General features: G+C 41.4%; 3 protein-coding genes across 5 annotated transcripts in view; 2 read left to right on the forward strand and 1 right to left on the reverse strand.

The window, feature by feature from the left end:
* Positions 1-6,111, forward strand: part of LOC310957060 (serine/threonine-protein kinase DCLK1-like) — a gene marked incomplete at both ends in the record, with an annotated part of 47,176 nt that extends 41,065 nt beyond the window's left edge. For 2 of the 3 annotated variants that reach the window (XM_083927482.1, XM_083927483.1), the window contains 9 exons: positions 286-405; positions 2,047-2,193; positions 2,886-3,019; positions 3,184-3,261; positions 3,427-3,523; positions 3,628-3,708; positions 3,800-3,913; positions 4,133-4,206; positions 5,821-5,878. In XM_083927482.1, coding sequence (XP_083783608.1) covers positions 286-405; positions 2,047-2,193; positions 2,886-3,019; positions 3,184-3,261; positions 3,427-3,523; positions 3,628-3,708; positions 3,800-3,913; positions 4,133-4,206; positions 5,821-5,878 — 903 coding nt within the window. Of the gene's footprint in view, positions 1-285; positions 406-2,046; positions 2,194-2,885; positions 3,020-3,183; positions 3,262-3,426; positions 3,524-3,627; positions 3,709-3,799; positions 3,914-4,132; positions 4,207-5,820 lie in introns of all 3 variants that reach the window. The other variant, XM_083927481.1, reaches the window with a different exon arrangement.
* Positions 6,112-10,875: 4,764 nt separating this feature from the next.
* On the forward strand, positions 10,876-14,227 carry rfxap (regulatory factor X-associated protein). Its single transcript, XM_083927491.1, has 3 exons — positions 10,876-11,490; positions 12,086-12,196; positions 13,245-14,227. Exons 1-3 carry the CDS (start codon positions 11,062-11,064, stop codon positions 13,347-13,349), a joined length of 645 nt encoding a protein of 214 aa, XP_083783617.1. The 5' UTR covers positions 10,876-11,061; the 3' UTR covers positions 13,350-14,227.
* A 445-nt stretch (positions 14,228-14,672) lies between these two features.
* smad9 (SMAD family member 9) lies at positions 14,673-21,765 on the reverse strand. Its single transcript, XM_083927487.1, has 8 exons — positions 21,645-21,765; positions 19,287-19,832; positions 18,158-18,373; positions 17,641-17,898; positions 17,361-17,471; positions 16,884-17,105; positions 15,467-15,723; positions 14,673-15,172 (listed from the first exon to the last, which is right to left on the reverse strand). Exons 2-8 carry the CDS (start codon positions 19,480-19,482, stop codon positions 15,029-15,031), a joined length of 1,404 nt encoding a protein of 467 aa, XP_083783613.1. The 5' UTR covers positions 19,483-19,832; positions 21,645-21,765; the 3' UTR covers positions 14,673-15,028.
* Between the last annotated feature and the right edge of the window lie 1,898 nt (positions 21,766-23,663).

The raw sequence follows: 23,663 nt of genomic DNA on the forward strand, positions 1-23,663 counted from the left end.
ACATTTTTAGGTTGATCAGTTTAATCTTTGTCTCAAAAAGCCATTAAACACCATCTAACAATCCTGTTTTCATTGAACTCCAGTGGTTTAACTCGTCACCTTGTTGTAGTGATGGAGAAATGTACTTCAGTGTTGTCGGTATACCGTGACATCACTGTTGGGTGTAAGGTTACACTTCTCACCACACTGTCACACCAACAGAGGGCCTGGTGCTGAGATACTCTTTTTTCCTTTTATAAATTAGTTTCAACTGGCTATAACATCAATTTCAATTCTTATTTCTAGGAGCACATGATCCAGAACGAGGTGGACATTCTCCGCAGGGTCAAACATCCAAACATTGTCCTGCTTATAGAAGAGATGGACACTTACAGCGAACTCTATCTGGTCATGGAGCTGGTCAAGGTGTGTGGCCATGTTCGTTTATTGCTTATGTTGATGACATGTTTATTTGTATGTTTTTGTCAGCCACTTTGGTTATGGGCAGACTGGAATGTTTGACCAAACAAAGATAATGGATGATTTGTTCTCTACGTATGATGGTGATCATTATCTCCAACTTGAGTGCGACAGAGAGGAGCAGGGAGGCGGAAACGGCAACAGAGACCAAACTGTGACATTCAGCCGGTGAAGCAAATAATGAATTGCAACCAGTCGCACACTGTGGGATTGAGAGAATCGGTCATTGGCCCGGAGCGCTCGTGTGTTCACATTCTTTATTCTCTCTGGTTCTCTGAGTCAAGAAATGTTTGTGCATAATTCAGGAGCCGGGAATGTGATCCATCTGTTCGTGTTGTGGTGTAGAGTACTACAGAATATAGATGAGAGGCAATCTGTGGAAGAAGTGTGTGTACGTGTGAGTGTGTCCAAAGTAGGCGGATCGAGAGGAGGCTGTGGATGAATGAGGTGGAGAGTGGTAGGGACTTAGAGAGGGAGAGAGACAGATGGATGCATTGAAAGGGTTGGCGGATCGAAAGAGCAGCTAAAGAGAGAGAGAGAGAGAAGAGAGAGAGAGAGAGAGAGAGATGATGATGATACAAAATATAGCTGAATGTAGGGTATAAACACACTTTTGCCTGGTGCTGTTTTGGGCCAGGCCCTTTGTTTAAACTAAGGGAAAACTTGAAATAGTGTGCTTCTAGCTTTTTGGCAACAGCTTTGGTTTCAACATGACAAAACAAGGCTCATAAATAAAAAAGTTTTTTGATATTGCATGGAAGAACTTAACTGGCTCATACAGAGGCCTGACCTCGATCCCATCTAACACCTTTGGGATGCTGCCAGTGAGCCAGGCTTTATCGCCCAACACCCGTAGCCGACCTCACTGACGCTCTTGTAGCAGAATGTGAGAACGTTTCCTGCAGCCAGGTTCCAAAATCTTGCCTCCCATGAATAACATAGAATATTTATGTCTATGCTTTTTGGAAGTGAGATGTTCAACAGTCACATATACAGTAAGTGTAATGTATGAGTGTCCGCATACTTATGGCCATACAGTGGAGGCAGAAAAGTGCAAATTGGTTCGAGGCTGACAGCACTCATGCTTAAATAACTGTCGCTGTGCAAGCCGGGTGCTGACAGTTTGTCCAAGCCTGTGCTGGGAGAGAGAGTTGGAGAGATTCAGCCTTATTTTAAGCCTCTGTTCCACTTAGTCCACTCAGAGAGACAGAGAGAGAGAGAGGAGGGGGGGGGGGGGGGGGGTCGGGGGGGGATTCATACAGAATGAAACATATGATAACTGAGAAAAATCCTGCAAGAAAACAAGAAAAGGTTCAATTAAAGAGGGAAAATCTAATGAAAGGGAAATATTAAAGACAGCGGGAGGAGGAGATGTTTCAACCTGGTTGAGGAATGAGGACACAGTTTACCCCTCCAGCTGCTGAGCAAACAAAAAACCTCGCAATTGAGTCTACTTTCTAGCTGAAAACTCTCCTCAGCAGAAAAAAAAGTAACAGCTATGAAGTGAACCTGTCAGTTTCTGTGTGAAAAAAATCTGGTCAGATTGTTCCTATTACTGACGACCCGCCCATCACGATCTGTCCGCAGGGGGGAGATCTCTTCGACGCCATCACCTCTGCCAACAGGTACACAGAGAGAGACGCCAGCGGCATGCTCTACAATCTGGCTAACGCCATCAAATACCTCCACAGCCTCAACATTGTGCACAGAGACATCAAACCAGAAAACCTGCTGGTGAGTTCACACTGAGTGCTTGCACGCGTCTTTGCTCAGTACATGCTCGTATAACTTGCCGCAGTGAAGACTCCCTCCTTTCTGAATGAATGCTGAAGTAATATCACTCACTCCAGACTCTCACAAAGGAGAGAGATGAGTCATCCCTGCTGCCCTCACACCTCCCGCACACTCCTTCTCCAGCCTCCTTCTTATGTGTCTTCCCCTCCCTCCTTCTCCCTTCTGTCGACCTCGTCGTTGTCTCTCCATCCTCGTCCATCAACTTCTGTTTTTCATTCCCTCCTTTGCCCCGTCTACCACCCAAAATTACTTCTTAGACTTGTGGAAAGCCATGAACCCAGCGCAATGAGTTGATGGATACGGAAACGTCTGACCAACATTTTAATAAAATAAATTGATTATTGCAGCCTTAAGGTGCTACTATTATTGGTCCACCCCTTATTACAAACACAAACACGTACAGCGCATTGAACTACTTCTTCACCAGTTTAGCCACTGAACGTGTGTACTTCACAATATGTGTGGGAATTGAAAATATCAGATGTTGGCGCCCCCCAGTGGTACTATCAAAAAGGACACTGTAGCAGACAGAAGCACACCGCCACCCCCCAAACACAAATATAACACACATAATTGCATACAAGTTTTAACAAAATGTGTTGTATATGTTATATATTCTTGTATGTGCTTAGGTGTATGAGCATGCGGACGGCAGCAAAAGCCTGAAACTGGGAGACTTTGGTTTGGCGACTGTAGTGGACGGACCCCTCTACACTGTCTGCGGGACCCCGACATATGTAGCACCTGAAATCATCGCAGAGACAGGGTAAGAGCATCTTTGGAAGAGTCGAGGTTACAGGGACAAATCAGAGGAATGACACACAGACCGCAGTCAATGTATGAGTCACGTCTTAATGCGGTTAGGCTGCAGCTTAAAGATGATTCTTTATCTTTGCCTTGAAGTCATTAAATCTCTTTGTCTTTGTGCAGGTATGGCCTTAAGGTGGACATCTGGGCAGCTGGAGTCATCACCTACATCCTTCTGTGTGGTTTCCCACCCTTTCGAGGGTAAGCTGACAGAAAGAGCTACTGCACCAAGTGAAATTCCACTATCACATTTAATCTAATAATGTCACACACAGAGTTGCGTATGGGAATTTTTACTCCTGTGAACAATCAGAGCAGTGTTTTCTTCATATAGACGCAATCACGTGAAAACGTTTTTGTTTGCAGGAGCAGTGAAGATCAGGAAGTGCTTTTTGATCAGATCCTAATGGGACAGCTAGAATTTCCTCTCCCGTACTGGGACAATGTGTCGGAGACAGCCAAGGTGAATATCTATGTTAGTGAGGATGTGATCTTTGTGTGTGTTTGAACAAATCAGCACGTTGGAGGAAATTGACTTGACTCACCAGTGTTTGTTTACTGCTGAAGGAGCTGATTCGATCCATGCTGGAGGTGGAGGTGGATCAGAGATACACTGCCCTCCAGGTGCTAGAGCACCCTTGGGTCACCGTAAGTACAACGTTTATTGAGCTCACATCTATTGAGTCGCAATATCTTCCCGTATGAATTTCCCCCCCTTCTCTTCCCTGGCTCTAAACAGGATGAGGGTTTATGTGAGAACGAGCATCAGTTGTCCGTAGCAGGGAAGATAAAGAAGCACTTCAACACCAGTCCAAAGGGCAACGATACCACTGCAGGAGTGTCAGTCATTTCTGTAAGTCACCACACTACAAACTACAATACCCATAAACCAACTGGTCTGACAGATTGTTAGGCTAACTAAAGTTGTACTTGAAATGGTTTACACAGGCGTCATCTTTTTAATTCGATTTGTTCCGCCTTCGTAAGACGGATCACACTTTCTGAGTGAAGTTTGCTGTTTACAAGTGAACTGGTGTTTAGATTGATTGTGCTGGTTTCTCTTTGTGTTCAGTTGGATGACAGCTTTTCTATGCAGAGATCTGGGTCGTTGGATTTCTACCAGCACCCGGCCATGTACTGGATAAGGTACGCCAGGTTTCCATAGAGACACAACCAGATAGATGGTCACAAACCAGCGAGAAGTCCAAACAAAGCGAAATAGTGTCTCTGAAACTCCCTTCCTCCCTGTGTGCAGTCCTGCTGGCCGGCTGCCACAGCACTGCTTTGATGGCTTCGTGTCGTCCCTGCTCCTTGGTCTTTGTGCTTGGCTTTTTGCTTCTTCCCTTTCTTCCCTCGCTAGCTGTAAACACACGCATATGCATCGCTGATTTTTCTGTCTTTTGCCTTGCCCCCTATGTTGTCAGTGTGTATTAGTGTCCCCTGGATTTCTGAGTGTGTGAATAAGGAAGTGCAAGTCAACCTTAAAATTCCCCTTGTGGATGTTTCTCCTAAACGTCGCTGTTGAACATGTACCACAAAACCACATTTCTTTGGTTTTGTGGTACATGTTCAAAGTAAACAAACTGAGGTTGAGTGACAGTCACTTTCTATTTTCACCATTTCTTTGTGAATGCCGCTTTCCAAAGAAAATAACCCTGTCCCTTGTTTGTCACAGTCAGTTTCAGTGTTTGTTTTGATTGATGTCATGCTTCCTACCAAGCTGCCTCTTACGAATACCTGACATTGCTATTCATTGCCCAGCTCCTGTTGTGTGACTTTAGCCATCATTGATATAGGGAGGACCTAGAGGTTCATGGTTATAAAGGTTTATAGTTTGACTGGTTGATATTAACAGTAATCAGACACTGACAAGAAGAATCAACAATAGGCTTGAATAAATGAATAACAAATCAATACATTAATAAACAAAATCTAGCTGAAAATGCCCCTTAAAAATATTTATAGGTCCCATATTGCAAAAAGTGATATTTCCATGTATTTTCTTTTATTATTGAGCAGGCCAGGGTGCTACTGTATATTCATACTTTGTAAGTATCAAAACACTCAATCCACGGAGAAATGCAAATGTCATTTAATAAATAATGAAACTTTAAACGAGCCGTCAGGACTTCTGTACAGTTGTGATGTCACAACTATACTATATATAGGTAGAAAGTGCTGTTACAGTGCCATTACAGTCATTCCCTGGCTGCAATGATGGTGCAGGGAGCTAAGATGTATAGGACCCCAAAATGCTGACCAATCAGAGTAGACTGGGCTTTTTCGGGAGAGGGTCTGAAAGAGGCAGGCGCTAAATCAGAGCGTTTCAGACAGAAGGTGAATACAGGTATATTCAGAGAGACAGTATTAAAAAAAGACTTTGTTTTTTTCATCATAAAAGCATGTAAACATGTTCTAGTAGAAACCCGAAATACAAGTATGAACCTGAAAATGAGCAGAATATGGGACCTTTAAGAAGTTTGGTGATGCAGAGCTTTTAATTTAGGTATTAATAAATATAGTTTAATTGATATTTTCATTGATCAGTTTTATTTAGTTGTGAATAGATCTCTTTATCAATTCACCAATTTGACTAAATGCTTTTGTTTATCCCTCTTTTGACTGTCCAATTAAAGATCAGTTAATGACCGGATGTACATGTACAAGGCTCTCCTGGTCTTCCATACTGGATTACTGTGCCACTGGACCCCTGCATTAGAGGATCTAATCATAATATTCTCCTGTTTTATCCTCATTCAGGCCACCTCTCTTGATAAGGAGGGGCAGGTTTTCAGACGAGGACGCCACCCGGATGTGAAGCTACTGCCTTTGCAGATGATGCCGACGATGACAACATCAGTAACAACATCAACAACAAAAACACCAGGGGCGGAGCCTCCCAGTTGCCTCCCTGGCCTGCCCATGGCCCCTCCCTCTCTGACCCCTGACACTTGCTCTGACCTTTCCCCGAACCCCAGTCTCCCATCTGACTCTGATGACATCTCCATCAGCTCCGCCAGTATCGTCTACTCCCCCAACTCACCCTTCTAGGGGGGGAGGAGGAGGAAGAAGGAAAAGTGAGAATGGCAAATCCTTATCCCGCTCCTCCCTCTATATGGAGGAGGAGGAGGAGGAGGAGGAGGAGGATGAGGAGGAGGAGGAGGAGGAGGAGGAGGAGGAGGAGATGTCAGCTTCCCCACGGTCTTTTTTTAAAATCTAAGGCTGGGGGTAAACATGGGAAAACTGTGGAAGGAAAAACAAACAACAACAAAAAATCAGAGAGAACTTTTAGCTTCCCTGAATCCATCTTTCCAAACCTGGAGGAGAGATTGATCAAAGGGTGGATGGAGGGAAAAGAGGGAAGAGAGGCTAGGAGAATGACTTAAGAGGCAACAAGAAACACGAGGAAGAGTGAAAAAGTGAAACGAGGCGAAATACTTTTTATTTATTGATCTTTAACGTTCTCTCATCTGAGCACATGTTGTAGAGCTCAAGGAGCGAGAAAGGGCGACGTTATTGGTTCCCCCTTTAGTGATGATCCGGGCTCAACATGGAAACTTCCTCATGGTGGAGCAGCTCTACAAGGCAATATGAGAATATGGACCAATGTTCATGTTTTATTGAACCTTATTTATTCATTCTTTATTCACTGCATTTTTATATGTATCTCCCTTTTTCATAAAGGATAGGTTTTTGTTGGCTCGGTGGAAGGAAAATAATGAAAAGTGCATAGATGTAGAGCTCAGAAATGTTGAAGTAGACTAATGTGGGGGAAATAAGAGCTGCCGTGTGTAGAGAAAGGAGATTTTCTTACAAATGTGTCAAATACAGTGTTATAGATAGATACTGTATATAGAAGAAGATGAATGACACATCAAAGACAGCACTTGTGCTATAATTCTGTGCGTTGCCTTCCTGTAATGTTGGATTGCAGTATTACAGTTTACATTTTACACAGACTGCTATTAAGAGAATAATGGTGCATTTGATCCCTCCTTGTAATTTTGTTAACTATTTTCATTCATGGAATCTCGACACACACAATTCAGCAGCATTCTGGTGCTTGTGTAGCAAACTTGCCATTTTTCCTCATCGTGCAAAGTTTCATACTCATTCTGAATTGATATCATATTAATCTTGATATTTGTTGATGCTCATTGACACATTATGAAGCCTTGTTTACATGATTTTCCAACAGTAAAGGCATATTTCATCCACATAATCCAGCAGTAAAGAAAGTTATAACTGGTGCAGCCCAGGTGTACCACTTTTATGGGTTTGGAGTAATGTTTTAGGTGGTAAATGTACACAATTAGCCGTTTATGAGGGCTGCCTATTTGCACAAAGTACTGCAGTCTAGGTGCAGTCAAACAGAGAGAGAAGGTATGGATGCCAGAGAACCAGCAGCACTCTCGGAAATGCAGTACAGTTAAAAAGAGACAGAAGAGGATTTGTTTCAGCTCTGTACAACCTCATTCATGGCTTCATTTATTCAGATGAAAGCATGACAGACATACAGTAGCCTATTCTTATAAAACAAAACGGTTTTGTGATGAAGTATTGTTCATATGTTATGTAAATAACATAATTTCATTTATTTTGATAGTTCACAGTATATTTCTTTACTAGTAATACTTCTACGAGACCTGTAAAAAAAAAAAAACAGTCATACATGTGTATTAGTCAGTCAGCAAAAAAAAAAAAGAAAACCTAGAGGAGATCAGGTCGGAATGAAACAAAACAGATCAGTTTAAGAAGACCATTTCGATCTGACGTCACACCTGGATGTATGGACAAATCTAGAGAGGACGACTTCTTGTCAGACACTGGGAATGATGTCACTTTCTTTAAACGGATTTCCAGTAACTGATGTGAGATAACAGTGAGGAGAAGCCAGAGGAGTGAGAGAAGTGCAGAGCGATTTCCTTTTTAAATTTTTTACAAATGATCTCCCTGCAGTCGTCACACTTGTCTGTAAGTTTCTGTATTTACTCTCATCATCACACATATAACAGTAATGTGCCGCCATATTGACCAGATCAGTATGAATTTGTTGTGCTGTTGAAATCCACTCTCTCCAGCACATGGGCACCTGTGGTTTACCAAAGTGCTCTCCCTGCTGCACCACAGTATTACAACGGTTGCAATACCAATACATGTACCTCTGTTCAACAATGGTCTATCAATAATAATAGTAATAATTAAAATATGTTTCAAAAACAAATTGTCTTTGTGTTTTGGAGCGCTTTAATATGTTTTAAACTTTTAGTTTTAAAACTTTAAAAACTAGTCTAGCTTACCAGATGTACAGTGTTGGGATAAAGTCAACAATTTTAGGCCTCTTAAAGTGATCGTGTCTAGATGGTAACCCTAGATTTGTAAAAATTCTAAACTCTTGGGAGACTTTGTTTTCAACTTCATATACTAACCTTAACCCTTCAAGATCAATACCTAACTTTAACCATCTTGCAAGACTTTTGCAAGTCTAGACACTACCTCTTCCGCAATGTCTGCCATCTATTTCGCATGCGCACCCTTCCTGCAGCCGAGTCTAGTGACGCCAAAGACAATTGTGATTAAAGAAATACAATTAAGCCAGAGCGTTTTCCCCCTATCACAGAATGATAAGCCGGTGTGACCAGCCAGGGGTAGGCAATTCTGGTCCTGGAGAGCCACTGTCCTGCATGTTTTAGGTTTCTCCCTACCCTAAGACACCTGAGTCTAACAATAATAACTGTGACAAGCATCAGCTGCTTGATAACGAGCAAATCATTAAAATCGGGTGTGTTAGAGCAGAGAGAAACCTAAAACATGCAGGACAGTGGCTCTCCAGGACCGGAATTGCCTACCCCTGGACCAGACCATACTACTGTGCTGTGGAGAAAGACCTGGCTATGCGAGACTACTTAAATACAGACATGCAGTACATAATTCCTGTTGTGATGGACCACAGAGGATCCCCAAACCTCTGTTTTCCTGCATACAGATTTATTTAATTGTAAATGCGTCCTGTCAAATAAATGCACATCCTCCCACTAAGGTGTTTCCCCCCCTGCTATTGTTAAGAGGGGCACTTGACTAGAGGGGTAGCCTATTTGAAATAGTTATGAATCCCACAACCGTTGAAGCACAGATAGATGGAACTTTTTCAGACCTTTTATTTTTGAACATTTATTTTGGCACAGTTGCATAAAAAAACTCAGACATACCTACGGTAAGGAAAGATAAAGATAATATTTGAAGTTGAACAGATAAACATAACAATAAAATGTTTTTGTCTCCAGATATTATATTCCCAGCCAGATGACAGCTTGCAAGTCTAATGAAAAAATTGAAGGAACTTTTCACTGTGTGCTTTATGTGCCTGTTACAGAGCTCTCAGACAGCTGCCTCTGTGCTTTCCCTATGATCTTGCCAGCCATATTCTCACCTGCAGGAACACTGTACCAAGTAGAGACATTGCACTTTCTGTGACACTTTGGTAACTGTAAAGTATCTCTGCCTCCAGAAAAGCTGTCCACTTTTCTAAACTTTCAGCTTTCTCAAATGCTGTACTTTTCATAGTAGCCTACACAGTATTGTCAAGTCATACTATAGTATAGAAATGTCATTAATCATACTATACTATACGTTTTTTCAGCATACTATACTATGACCTTTTTATGACTTTTGACACACTATGTAGAAAAAAAGTGAAAAAAGTGATATACTGTATAGCATATTGAAAAAATGGAAGAAAAAAAAATGTTCAAAAAAATCATAGTATAGTATGTAAAAAATCCTAAGAAGGTTATAGTATGGTATATTGAAAAAAGTTTTAAACAGTAACAGTAAAGTATGTCAAAAATCATAAAATAGTCATGTAAGGTTTATCAAAAGAGTAAAAAAAAAATCATATTATAGAATGTTGAAAAAGTAAAAAAAAAAAATTCAGAGGATAGTTTGTCAAGAAACCATAAAAAAGTCATAATGTGACATGTTGGATAAAAGTTTTAAACAAATCATAGTATAGTATGTTGAAAAATTAAACAAACAAAAAAATCATAGTATAGTATGTTGAAAAATTAAACAAACAAAAAAATCATAGTATAGTATGATGAAAAATAACTTTTAAAAAGTAGTTTTTAAAAAAAAAGTCATATTATAGTATGTTGAAAAATATATATATTTTTAAAAAGTCATAGTATAGTATGTTGAAAAATATATATTTTTAAAAAGTCATAGTATAGTATGTTGAAAAATATATATTTTTAAAAAGTCATAGTATAGTATGTTGAAAAATATATATTTTTAAAAAGTCATAGTATAGTATGTTGAAAAATATATATTTTTAAAAAGTCATAGTATAGTATGTTGAAAAATATATTTAAAAAAAAATTCATAGTATGGTATGTTGAAAAATATATTTAAAAAAAAAAGTCATAGTATGGTATGTTGAAAAATATATTTAAAAAAAAAAGTCATAGTATGGTATACCAAAAAAAGAAAAAAGAGAGTCATAATAAAAAAGAGTCATAATAAAAGAGAGTCATAATAAAAAAGAGTCATAATAAAAAAGAGTCATAATAAAAAAGAGTCATAATAAAAAAAAAGTCAGCGTATAGTACGTTGAAAGACAATTTTTAAAAAGTCATAGTATGGTATACCAAAAAAGTAAAAAAAAAAAGAGTCATAGTATAGTATGTTGAAATAGTGTCTCCTGTCAGAGCATTACGCAGTTTCACGTTGACCACCAGGGGGCGCTCTCCAACACACGGAACCAATGCAGCGAAGAAGAGAATGCTTGTTAGGGATGTGCAGCGACAGCAGTGACAGGCTAACAACCTAACTTAAGTATCATGGTAGGTGCCTAGAAGTCAAACGATCCCCTGTTCATGGTGTATTTAAGAAATATCGCCTTCTCAAAGCCGTACGCTTATCTCAGTCCACCCCGCCCACTTATCTAGCGATCCGGGTGGGCAGCTGTGTTAGCTAACTGAGCTAGCTACTGTACCCGCGATCATGAGTGAAGATGACACTTCAGCATCAACAAACAAAGACAAAGACTCGACTCTGCTGCTCACTAAAGACGGACAACGGTACTACGTGAGTAAGAGCGGAGTAGTTGACAGCAGAAATGTGATAACTCCGCACGAACCGGAGAACAACGTCTCCTCCTATGACATGGATGACCCTGACGAGGAGAGCGACGTCCTGGACACTTCGGATCCCAGAGACAGCGCCGCCAGCCCGGAGGAACTCAACGACGAGGAGACCTCGGAGGGCGACAACGCTCCCAAACAGTGCACTTACGAAGGATGCACGGAGACCACGACGCAGGTGGCCAAGCAGAGGAAACCGTGGATGTGCAAAAAACACCGCAACAAGATGTACAAAGACAAGTACAAGAAGAAGAAGAGTGACCAGGCCATGTCCAGTGGAAAACTCGATGTAAGATTTAGCGTTCATACCCGGGTGCACTCATTTAGTGGTGCTGTCCATACAAACCATATAAAGTAGATTTTTTTACTACAACCCATGTCTACACATAAGCATGACTGAAGAGGAAAGGCATTTAAGAGGTGTAAGTAAACTCAGCTTACAGTGCGGTTTATATTACCAGGGCTGAAGTCGTATGTTGTTCTTTGTGGGTTTTCCAGACTTTGCTGAACCACAATACAAACAAAATCCCAGTTAATAGCTTGTTTTTGTCTTTACTCTGTGTGTGTGTGTGTGTGTGTGTGTGTGTGTGTGTGTCTCTGTGTCTGTGTGTGTGTGTGTGTGTGTGTGTGTGTGTGTGTGTGTGTGTGTGTGTGTGTGTGTGTGTGTGTGTGTGTGTGTGTGTGTGTGTGTGTGTGTGTGTGTGTGTCTCTGTGTGTGTGTGTGTGTGTGTGTCTCTCTCTCTCTCTGTGTGTGTGTGTGTGTGTGTGTGTGTGTCTCTGTGTGTGTGTGTGTCTGTGTGTGTCTCTGTGTGTGTGTGTGTGTGTCTCTCTCTGTGTGTGTGTGTGTGTGTGTGTGTCTCTCTGTGTGTGTGCGTGTTAATCAGGAAAACTCAGAGGAGCGGCCTGTGTCTGTGAACAAACAGCGTCTGGGTGCCATGGGGGACCGGCCTGCCAGACCCTCCCTGATAGAGCAGGTCCTCAACCAGAAAAGACTGGTAAGTCATAGCAGCAGCAGACAGATTGTGCCATGATGCAATCAAAAAATGGGCAACAGAAGAAAAACAAAACATTAATCTTCTTTGAAAGGGCCACCACACGCCTCCAGAACAGTTTGTTTTTTTGGCATATCATTTAAATTGAATTGAATTGTCTTTATTGCCATTGTACCAGTACAATCCCTTAAAGTGCAGAAATAATTTAATATTAAAAGCATCAAAAAGAATAGGCTAGACCTTTTAAAGACACAAGCTTACACACCAACACGGACACACACACACACATCGTAGCAGCTTAAGGAGACAAAAACAGTAGATTGCAGAGACCCTGAGCATATTACCACCATAGGTAAAGGTATTTGCGGTGTTAAGCACTGTTATAGCTTTTGGATAAAAACTGTTCTTAAGTGTATTAGTCTGAGCATTTAGAGACCTGAAACGTCTGCAATAATTCAAAGTGTTGGTGGCCTGGGTGGAACGGATACCTTAGAATGTTTTTAGCCCTCCTAAGACAGCAAGAGCTGTACAGTTCTTCCAGGGTGGGGAGTGAGCAACCAATGATCTTTTGGGCTATGTTAACAACCCTTTGGAGGGCTTTCCGGTCAGCCACTGTGCAGCTGGCAAGCCACACACTCATGCAGTAAGTCAGGATTCCACCAAAATGTCCATACTCATCAGTCTTTTCAGTGAACCTATTCCTTTAAGGGGATTGGACCCAAGCCATGCTATGGACATCTGCTTTTGCTTATTTTTTCCCTTATTTATTCAGATTTTTTTAGTATACCATCCATCTCTATATGACTGTCCTTAATCTCACTGTCATACCTGTCTTTGTCTTGTTGTATGGGAACCTTTATTGATCAGCAGCAAGTTGCAAAGCATTACTTAACACTTTATCCAGATTATTTGCCTGCATCTGAGTGAACGGGTTTGACAGCCATTGGGTTTTCTTGTGTTCTTCCACTCAGCCGTAGTTTTTATTGTAAAGAAATGTTAGTTTTTCCTGTATTTTTGCTCTGAAATCTGCATGTGTTGTGTTTTCCGCCAGTCACTGCTCAGAAGTCCAGAGGTGATCAGCTTCCTGCAGCAGCAGCAGCAGCTCCTGGCCACACAGAGCCGCAGCCAATCACAGCAGCAGTTCCAGGGCTGTTGACGTCGGTCGATCAGTGTTTTATCCTAGTATTTGTGATTCACAGAGAGCACTTCAGAAACACTGGCATGTCATGCGTTAATGGGATAGTAACCTACACTGTAAACATGAATTTCCCCAGCCAAGACAACCATGCCTTGTTAGACTGGTGGACTGAATGCGATGAACTGATCTAAATCCTTCAAAAGGTGTGAATTTCTAACCATGTCTGGTGCTACTTTTTCCAGGTTTACTTATTGTGAATTTACTTTTGAGTTCCCATTCTTTCTGTTAATTATATTTCTCAATGTGACAAAAGTAAGGCATTGGATTGTAATTTATATTTGTATGTTGAAGCCTCAGTTCTCCCACCAAATAGTCCTGTGTGCTCAGTTTGATCCTTCTTTTCCATTGCTGGAAAAACAATACTGTCTTTGTGTGTTTAAATGTCCCCTTTGTGATATCTTTCAGTCCATTCTCTTTCTTTAATAAATTATTGATCACTTTGTTTTTAATGTCTTCTCTTCAGTATGAAGTGTTGTGACAATCGATTGTGCAATGTGTTTAGTCATGTGGGGCTTTCAGGACTTGTTTTTACCACAAGATTTTATATCCCCATTTTATCTAAAAGATTTGCATACAAAAATTATGTTTGGTGGGATGACTATTGGTCGTGCTAGCTCTGATGTACTATACTCTATGCTGTTCCTATGATTTATGTTGAAGTGTATGTCCTGCTGTGAATATGAAAGTAAAATTATGATATTGAGAAATTTCTTGGACTGAATGCTTGTATTGAAATCTGATGAGTTGTTCTTTATTCAGGGATCGTACGGGTGCAGGAAAACCTTAAAAACAAGGTTTGAAAAGTGCTTGGATTTTTGAATAAAGTTGCTTGAAAGTGCTTGAAATCTTGTGTTATATAGGATTGAATATATAACACAGAGAAAAAAGATCTCCATATCTGAGACTGAAAACAACATTTTCTGACATTTTTGCATGAAATATAGTTGATTATATTATACTTCTGTAGAAAGCTGGCTCAAAACATGTTGGTTGTTTAGAGGACAAAAACATCTAATTTAATGTGATAAACAAGTGCAATAATTATGTTGAATACTGAGTATTGTATTGTACACAAATATGTAGTTTACCACAGCTGTAAGGTGTTGGAAAAGCATGAAAATACATCTTGAAATGCTTGGATTTGACTCTGGAAATGCTGTAAGAAACCCTGTTTATCATAAGAAAATTAGCTGTATAAATTCATTCTTGATTCTTAAAGAAAAAACAACTTTAATGGAACGAGTAAAAAGCAAACAGTACATGAAGTCAACACATGGGAAATACAGTACATTCAACTGTTATAACATTACAACAAGTAAGTCTTTGAGTACCCACATATATATCCTATTTTTCTTGTCTTGGAGTGCAGTCAATGTCCCAATGAAAATAGAGAGAGATGATAAATACATTAACATAGTCTCAGTGAAATTAAGGAACACTTGATCATTTCACTACATGAGTTGTAAATGAGCCAAATGAAATTCAGTCACTCATATATTTCAGTTCTGCGGCATGATGTGGCAGAAATTGCGGGTAACATATTTTTGGTAATTTTGTTTTGAGATGCCGAGAGAAAAGCAGAACACACAGAATCATGACTACCTGTGGAAAGGGCTGACAGCCGACAAGTTTCTGTGTTACGACACAGAAGAAATAGGGTTGTGCGGGGAGCCCATCTGAGTGAGGACCTTGTCCAGCCACTGCAGGGGCCCGTGCAGATGTACCTCGATCCAGCAGGGTGTGCTGGTCACATCTTGACGGTGGTATTCAGCACCCCAGCCCTGAGGAGAGGACACAACTATAAATCTTTGCACCTCACGTTGACAGTTCAGTTAACTGTTAAAAGGTAATGGATGCTAAGTGAACAAGTGTAATACCACCTTGTGTACTTTATGATTTGACATGCTTGACAGCACATTAAATCCAAAATAACGGTAAGTTACAAGTTAAACTGAGAAAAGTATTAAGACATATCAAGCGGAACTTGGGGAAAAAAAGCATGGATACCATCTGCATTGCTATGGCTACATGTCGCAAATTCCCAACTACATTTTACACAAGATAAAATACAGTACCTTGACGAAGCTCATGCGGATGGTGCACATCTTGGTGAGCTCATAGACAACCTCAAAGCCGTGGTTGACAGACTGGGCGAGGAGCTGGGCAAACAGCTGGTTGTTGAAGATCTTGAGGCTGCAGCCGCTGGGGATCTTACACACAGTGGTGGCGTGGAAGCCATGCTGGAAATTACAGTTGCGGCTCTGGACAAAGATACTGCTGTCGCTCAGACACTCTGCGTACACTTCACCGCCCACATAGTACAAGTGTAAACCTGAGAGGAGGGAATTAAATAGTCTTAAATGATAAAAAGATCAAGTGAATTAACAACTTGAATGTTCTGAGCTTTACAAAAACAAGCTGCTTTTACTGTGGTGCAACACTGATAATCCATACATGGTCTGCATAGTTTCTTTACATTTGTCAGAGATTAATAGTCACTTCCTATTGATAATAAAGAATAAAAAAAGTAAATATTCAGTTATAATGTTCACTGGTAATCAAGTGGACGAGCTTTGATTGTCAGGCCATCCGCTATTACATGTAATATATGTACATGTGTGTATATATATATATATATATATGTATTCAACCAACTAAAGGTTTCCCAATGTTTTGCTGTAAAAATGAAGCATTTACTTTCTTTTTTTGAACTCTTGTTGTCTCTTTCTCTAAACCCTCCAGATGGATGCACTAAAGAAAACTATTTCAGTCAACCAACAACAAGAAAGCAGTTTGCAATACATCATTTTATTGGTTGTCTGTCTCCTTGATGACTAATAACTGGTATTGGTATCGTCCCTGAAAAAAACGTATCGGTCCATCCCTAATCAAAAGATGTACATATTCAATCACTTCATTATATATGTACTGCAAATGCTGTGTTTTTCTCATATACTGCCAGAGGAAACCCACAAGGGCATCTAAGCTTGTAATGAGTAATGTCTGAGAAAAATGAGGAATGTCTGAGAAGTGTCTGTGAGTAGGGGACCAACTTCCTTCAACCCTTTGTGTCACCCCTATCATTTAAAACCACAGAGTGCACAGTTGACTGTAACCCATAGAGGGTGTATGTCTGTCCAACAAAGGCAAGCTTTCTAAACTCTTTTACCATAAGATAAACAACATTTGGCCAGAAGGATTCAGCACAAGAACACTAGTGGAATGTAAAGCCTGAGTGATGTGATTGCTTACAAAGACACACAGACACACACACACAGACACAGACACACAGACCCACACATAGACCCACAGACCCACACGCACACACACACACACACACACACACACAAACACACACACACACACACACACACACACACACACACACACACACACACACACACACACACACACACACACACACACACACACACACACACACACACACACACACACACACACACACACACACACACACACACACACCATTACCTTTGCCTATGTGCCTGCGTGTGTGTTCGATGGTGGAGTTGCGGTTGACGTTTGACAGCAGGCCGAGGCAGAAGCGGTTCTTGTTGTTGGACGGGTCTGTAAAGCCGTCCACCAAGACGCTGCGGGACGATGCATGGAAAGTCTCCCCGACCCGGTTGTTGAGCTCGTAGTAAGCTACTGAACACCAGTACTCTGGCTCCTCGTAACATACGGGCCGTAAATCTAAAAAGGAACACGCAAGGACGAGCATATTTAATTTAAAATACTTTATCACATTGATGCAAACATTTGCAAAATTATCTGCAGTGGTAAAAAGACAACTACAGATATTGTTGCCTCAGTATAAACATCTCTATCCGTACACACGGTTCAGTCATGTCATGGTGTGTATTGCTTGTTACTTAAAATGCAGAAATACTACTTATATCGTTTTCATTTCTATTTTTACATATCTCTTCTTGTGTCAACTAAAGTTACCTGTGTGGGGAGCGGAAAATGTGAGTTTAAGGGTCTCTGTGGAGTTGGTGGGCTTAACATCCTCGTGAGGGCTCGTCTCCATCATGCTGTACGGAGGCGGGGGAGTATCAGCTGGAAAAGCACATAAGTAGAGGGTAAGTGGGAAAGGTAATTAATGTGCACCCATCAGAAACTTGAGATCATGAATAAAGTCAGGAACCTGCTGGCGTGACAAGTATCTCCCTGCCCTTTCCCGTAGCCTGTAACACCTAAAGTAACAGCTTGCCTTTTTGATTCCTACCTGTGATGTGATATGGGCTGCCGGGCTCTGCAGGGCTGTTGGGGGAGTTGGGGTAACTCTGTGAGGTGGGAGTCTGCACGAGGGACGATGACGGGGAGGAGGAGAAGGAAGAGCAGGGCAGCGCAGGGAAGGAGTCTGGGTAAGTGGCGTTCTGGGGCATCAGAGGCTCGTTGTGCAGGGAGGTGTTCCTGAACTTCGCCAGTAAACTGTGTTGAGGGTTGAACTCGCTGTGGCGTGGGACCAGAACGGGTGGCAGCACTGAGAGTGGAAAAGAGAGAACAGACAAAGGTAGAGAGAGAGCGAACAGAGACAAAGGCGCCCAGAGCAAGAGCCAGATGCTGTTATAAAAGATCCCATTACTGTAAATCCTTTTGACTCGGGAACATTGCATTAGATCAAATGTCCTGTCTGTGTTCGGGAATCCAAAAAAGCTTTACGGTCGGGATATTCATATTTGACACTGATCTTATTTGTTTTTACAGCAAATAAAAAGATGTTCTCAGATAAATGTGTGTACCTGGAGTCTCCACACGCCTGTAGTGGTAAGGGTTGACACAGATGTCCTTCTGCTTAGAGCCGAAAGCGAACTCGCAGCACTCCAGTGCTTTCAGCTCGTGGTGGGACTGCAGGTCTGGCCAGCGCCACACCCTGCAGTAGATGACATGGGGCAGTCCCTTCCTGTGGGACACCTGCAACCTCCCGTCCAGCGACCGAGGAATCGTCACACACTTGCCTGAAGGATTCCAATCAAACAGCACAGACCTCAGTACAGCTTGAAAGTTGGCTGTTTAAATTTCTGTTGTTTAAAGCCTTAATCGGGAGGAGACATATTTCTTTACCATGGTGATTAGAAGGGAAGAAGGCCTCGTCACTTAGTCTATAGAGTATGAAAAGTATTTCTAATGCAGTTACTACCTCTCATACACTTTGAAACTGAAAGTCTACAAGGTGCAAGAAGATCATCGAAAGCTTCTCATTCCAACAGAAACTCTGCTTTACTTCAGTTCAGCTAATAACTGAGAAGATCTACTAATACCAAATGTTTATCTGCACTTCCACTAATGGTGTTGCAGTGTAAGTCATCCTTTTTTTTTAAATTAAATTTTAAGAATAAATGATAATCAGACTAGTATAACCTTCCGTTTCAGGGTGATAGTAATACGAATTTCTCCAGAGCAGCTCAAAATAGTGGTCTTGTGCAACACATTGACAGTTGGCATCTGTTGTGAACAAGTCTGTTGGGACTTCACAGGTATGAAACATCCTCTTTACTGACTATACCAATGGCTCCTAACCATTTTATCTCATGACCCCTAAAATAAAACATTAGATGCATGTTGCACGAGATGGTAATTAGATGTGAGTCCAATGAGTGATTTTTTTTTCTCTTTGATATTGTTTTAGTTGAATATTTTTGTGGAGAAGTTAAAAAAAAAAAAAGAAAATTATATATATATATATATATATATATATATATATATATATATATATATATATATACAAAAACAGGAGCATGTTTTGTCCTCTTTCCTGCATGTAAATCATATTAAGACCCCTCATGTTTCTCTTGTGACCCTCTCGATGGACCATTTCCAGATGGGAACTGTTTTACTAGTCTACCGAATGTCTGACACTATGATACTCACTGGGCTGCCCAGGACAGCTGAGGGCTCTCTCCAGCTCCTCCATTGCCCCTTTCTTCTTCTTTAGTTTCTTCACTAGAGAATCCACAGCCTTCTCCGCCCACTTCTCCTCCTCATCCCCTTGTTTCCAGCCGAGCAGACGCTTCACTGCCGGGCTAGTGAAGGAGAATAGGGATGTAATGGAGGCGGTTGAGTTCATTATGAGATGAATAAATGGTTGGCCAGATGAGGTGATGTATGCTGTTAAGGGGATAACAGTTCCCCTGAGAACAGGAGCAAGGAGGCAAATAATGAGAAGCCAGGACGGAGGTAAAGATAAAAGAGGTAGCCCGATGATTCTGTGTAAACAGAGGCTGCTTTTTTTTTTGTATTCTGCTGTTACTTCCTAACAGCGCTGGTGGAGGAGTTAAACACCCCCCAGTGCAGGGAATACTCTGAATCCCCCTCTCTGTGTTGGCACAAAAAGGATCCGGCAACTCTGGATTCAAAGCCTCCTGCAGCGAAGGTTATTCCTCACACAGCCAGAAATCCAGGTCAAGTTTCAATCATCTGGCAAGAGAAGAGAGAGACAGTATTAGCTGCTAATTTAGCTGAAACAGATGCACGGTTTGGAGAAAGAGTTCAGTGGTTAGGTAAGATAAGAGACCGTGGGATTTAATTGTAAGGGGCATTTAGCCAAAGTCACTGAGGTGATAAGGTCTGGACTGGAGTGAAGAGCCAGAGTGAAATCGAAGACTCCACACCATATGAGACAAATCTACTCATATTTGGCTTGGGTATGAGGCTATGAGGTGAGACGATCAGAATGATCTCAAATAAGCCGCACAACAAGGTCCTTATTCTCTGTGGAAAAATGAAACACTGTTTGAGAAAGAGCAGGGAAAGATGGGCCAAGCTCATTTCTAGATTCACCAACAATGAGGAATGTCCTTTCTGGCCTCTGTTTCTATGATCATGCCACTGACGCCCAGGAGCCATACTGTCTGGCCAGAACACATCACAGGACAGGAGGGGTAAAGGGAGGGAGGGAGAGAGGGAGAGGGAGAGAGAGAGGGAGGGAGAGAGAGAGAGAGAGAGAGAGAGAGAGAGAGAGAGAGAGAGAGAGAGAGAGAGAGAGAGAAGGACCTCTCCCTGTTTTTGTGTTTATTTCTTTGATACCTACTAATTCTTAGATGGACAGAACAAGACAAAGTATGTAGGCTAAGTATTTAGTCTTTTCCACTATATTTGGGTGACCTTCTTGGGTCCCAATGAAAACCACTGAACCTTTTAGTACGCATCACTCCAGCTGCATCTTACTGATAAATCACTCAAACTTTTCCCAAATGTTCATACAGTAAAGCATGACTGGGCTCAATAGTAAGTTTATTATAGTGCTCTCCCAGGACGTCCTGTGGCATCATGTTTGACCCAAAGTTGAAATGTTTACATAACAGATTATAACTGCTCCTTCTGCTCTTCATGCACACCTATTTGTTTATGCACATTGAAGACAGAAAACCCCCCTCTAGGCAGGTTTATGAAAGGCAAATTGTAAGCTATTTTTATTGTTCTAAAATAAACAAAACAGGATCACATTAGAGTTTCCACTTGAATCTAAGAGTTTGTGGCTTCCCAGTAAGATGGATCTCAAAATACACACAGGTAATAAGTATGTGTGGATCAGCATTATAGCCTGCGCCTCTGTGACCATCTCTGGTTTCCCGAAGACAAACAAGACATTTTTTTTTTTTTTTTTTTTACAATGACAGCAAAAGCGCACGAGCTCAATGCGGCATCAGTCTGCTTCTGCTTTATGGAGCCTGGCGTCACTCAGTCTGCAGGCTCAGATAGGCTAATTACTAATGCTTTATCACTAGGACACCCCTTCCCAAAAAAGTAAACACGCCAGCTTCCTTTACTACGACCACAGCCAGTCACTTTGCCGCTGCTACAGCCAGGATCTGCCCTATAACTTCTAACACACCTGAAGGGACACTATTTGATGAGAAGCTTGGCACCCAAACCCATACTAGTTCGATAACATGTCACTACCCAGTCACTATAGTAAGTGACGTTCATGTCAGTCACTCAAGTGCTATCAAACAACAATAACAGGCTCAAACTGTAGGCTACAGACCAATCTATTTATTATGCATCTTTATAACATCATATTTGTCTAAACCCAGTTATGTCAGTTAGCCGGTGTGAAACATTATAGAATATTTAACCCGCAAAAAGTCGTGAGCACATTATTGAGTACTTAACAACAACCATCTTAAATATTCAAATTAGCATCAAATCCACAACATAAAGTCTATATGGCATAAAGTACAAAATGTAAAAAAGTAAAGAATGTAAAATGTCTTTTTATGTCCTCACCTCTGTTGTAATAACAAGTGCAGCGCAGACAGCCTTGTGCGTGTGGAGACTTCCCTGTCTGTAGTAGGTCGAGCCAGCAATAGCGAAGGTGTGTGTCTGTTTGTATGTGTGTGTGCGTGTGTGTGTGTGTGTGTGTGTGTGTGTGTGTGTGTGTGTGTGTGTGTGTGATAGCGTGTGTTGACGTTGAAGCGCCAAGTCAACCTCAATAATCATTGCATCCAGTTGCACGTTTCAGAATAAAAGCATTGTTGACTAAACGTAGGCCATGTGATCCAATGTGTCAGTCGAAAACGAAAATAAGTATTTAAGTCTAGTAGCGATCAACACGAAAATGTGTGGTAGCCCACCATATAGCCTAGGTCGATACCAAATAGGTTACCCACCAAAAAGAAAATAAGAGAGGTGTGTGGGCTAGAGCCTATTTAATGTTATTGAAAGAAAGAAAGCATGCCTTTATTCAATTCTATTCACTTTTCAATATTGTGTTGTTTTTTTAAACACACAAACAGGCCTTAAATATGCACACACGCATTAATGGAGAGATGTCAAAGGGAGAGGGCTGCACCATGAGAAGCGCCAAGAGCACTTTTAGGGTTCACAGCCTTGCTCAAGGGCACCTCGGCAGTGCCCAGGGGGGGAAATGACACCTCTCCAGCCATCATTCCACCCTCCTCTCTTGGTCTGTATGGGGACTTTAACCGGCGACCCCTCGGTTCCCAAGCTAAGTCCCTATGGACTGAGCCACTGCCGCCCATAGGCTATTAACCTATGGTGTTACAACGTAGACCAACCCCACACTAGATGGCAAAGACCAAATCTAGCTTCATAAAAAAGATCAACATTATTTTAATAGCAAACTTAAATATGATAGCCAATTGTAACAAGCTTACACAAATGGCCTAAGCCTATTGTTCATAATATATAATATTTTAGTTATTGCAATTTTTCAAACATAAGTATTTTTTTGTTTATGGAGCAAAACTAACATTTCTGCTTTAATTTAAAGGTCAATACATGACATTAATGGTTTAAAGGGAATCATAGTAAAACTCTACTTTATTTTAATTAATTCTGTAACAAAGTTGTATTTACCAATTCATTAATATATAACTCACCACTTCCATTTTTCCCCCAGTGGCAGACTTCTGACAGCTGACAGCCCTATCGCTCACAGTACAACTACAAACGGAACCCCGCTTTTATTGTGAAGGTACAGTCACACTGTGTTCCGGTATTGTATTGGCAGTCTGCGGTTGTATTGACGCAGGTCTGAAGAGCCCGGAGCCTCCGCTCCTCCAGCAGCCCCAGCCGAGCGCCACACAGCCTCGGCGGCGTCAGCCTGGCTGGAACCGCAGCGCCTGCATGCAAGATCCCTCCGCCCTCCCCCTCCTGGAACTTTCCCAGGATTTCAGGGATTTCAGATTCAGGTCCCTCAGCTGCATCCATGTGCGCGCGTGCATGGTGCCCCACCTGAGCCATGCCCAGTGTCCCAGTCATTTTTGGCTCTAACTAACGGAGGTCAGGAACAAAAACAATCACACCTGTTCCTTTCCAGACTATTGTAATGAACGGATGGACAGACACAGGCTGCAGTAGCTTTAGTCTTACAGTGTTACACGGTGTGTGTGAGATACCTGTATATAATTTAGGGGGTTCTTTCGTAGCCTATAATTATTTGTGTACTCATACACAGGCCTAGCGTAAATACTAGGGATTGATGTGAAGGATCAAGCATTTATGATGGAAGTGACACCCATATTATAATCTTTTCCATTCAGCCGACAGGTTGCATCTGCTTGTCAATGGTGTAATTACTTTAAAATCACAATTTGTGTAACTTTTATATATGTGTGAGGTAACGTAGCAAGTCCAGCTGGGACTCTAAGGCCACATACTACTATTAAATAACCGCTATTACTACTTGCGCACACTGCACCTGTAGCCTAAAAAAGTGTAAACAAAGGAGCGACAATTCGCACTCATCTGCGCAAATTCAATCGTGCTGAGAAATCAAGCTTC

This window comes from Echiichthys vipera, assembly GCF_963691815.1.
Source record: "Echiichthys vipera genome assembly, chromosome: 14".
Taxonomy (NCBI): Eukaryota; Metazoa; Chordata; class Actinopteri; order Perciformes; family Trachinidae; genus Echiichthys; species Echiichthys vipera.

Excerpts from the sequence above, each read along its gene's own strand:
- rfxap (XM_083927491.1), top strand. The coding sequence starts at position 11,062 with ATGAGTGAAGATGACACTTCAGCATCAACAAACAAAGACAAAGACTCG. Across the intron at positions 11,491-12,085 it reads TGTCCAGTGGAAAACTCGAT|GAAAACTCAGAGGAGCGGCC; the intron begins GTAAGATTTAGC and ends CGTGTTAATCAG. Across the intron at positions 12,197-13,244 it reads TCCTCAACCAGAAAAGACTG|TCACTGCTCAGAAGTCCAGA; the intron begins GTAAGTCATAGC and ends GTTTTCCGCCAG.
- smad9 (XM_083927487.1), bottom strand. The coding sequence starts at position 19,482 with ATGAACTCAACCGCCTCCATTACATCCCTATTCTCCTTCACTAGCCCG. Across the intron at positions 18,374-19,286 it reads CAGCTGTCCTGGGCAGCCCA|GCAAGTGTGTGACGATTCCT; the intron begins GTGAGTATCATA and ends GGAATCCTTCAG. Across the intron at positions 15,724-16,883 it reads ACGCAGGCACATAGGCAAAG|GTTTACACTTGTACTATGTG; the intron begins GTAATGGTGTGT and ends CCCTCCTCTCAG.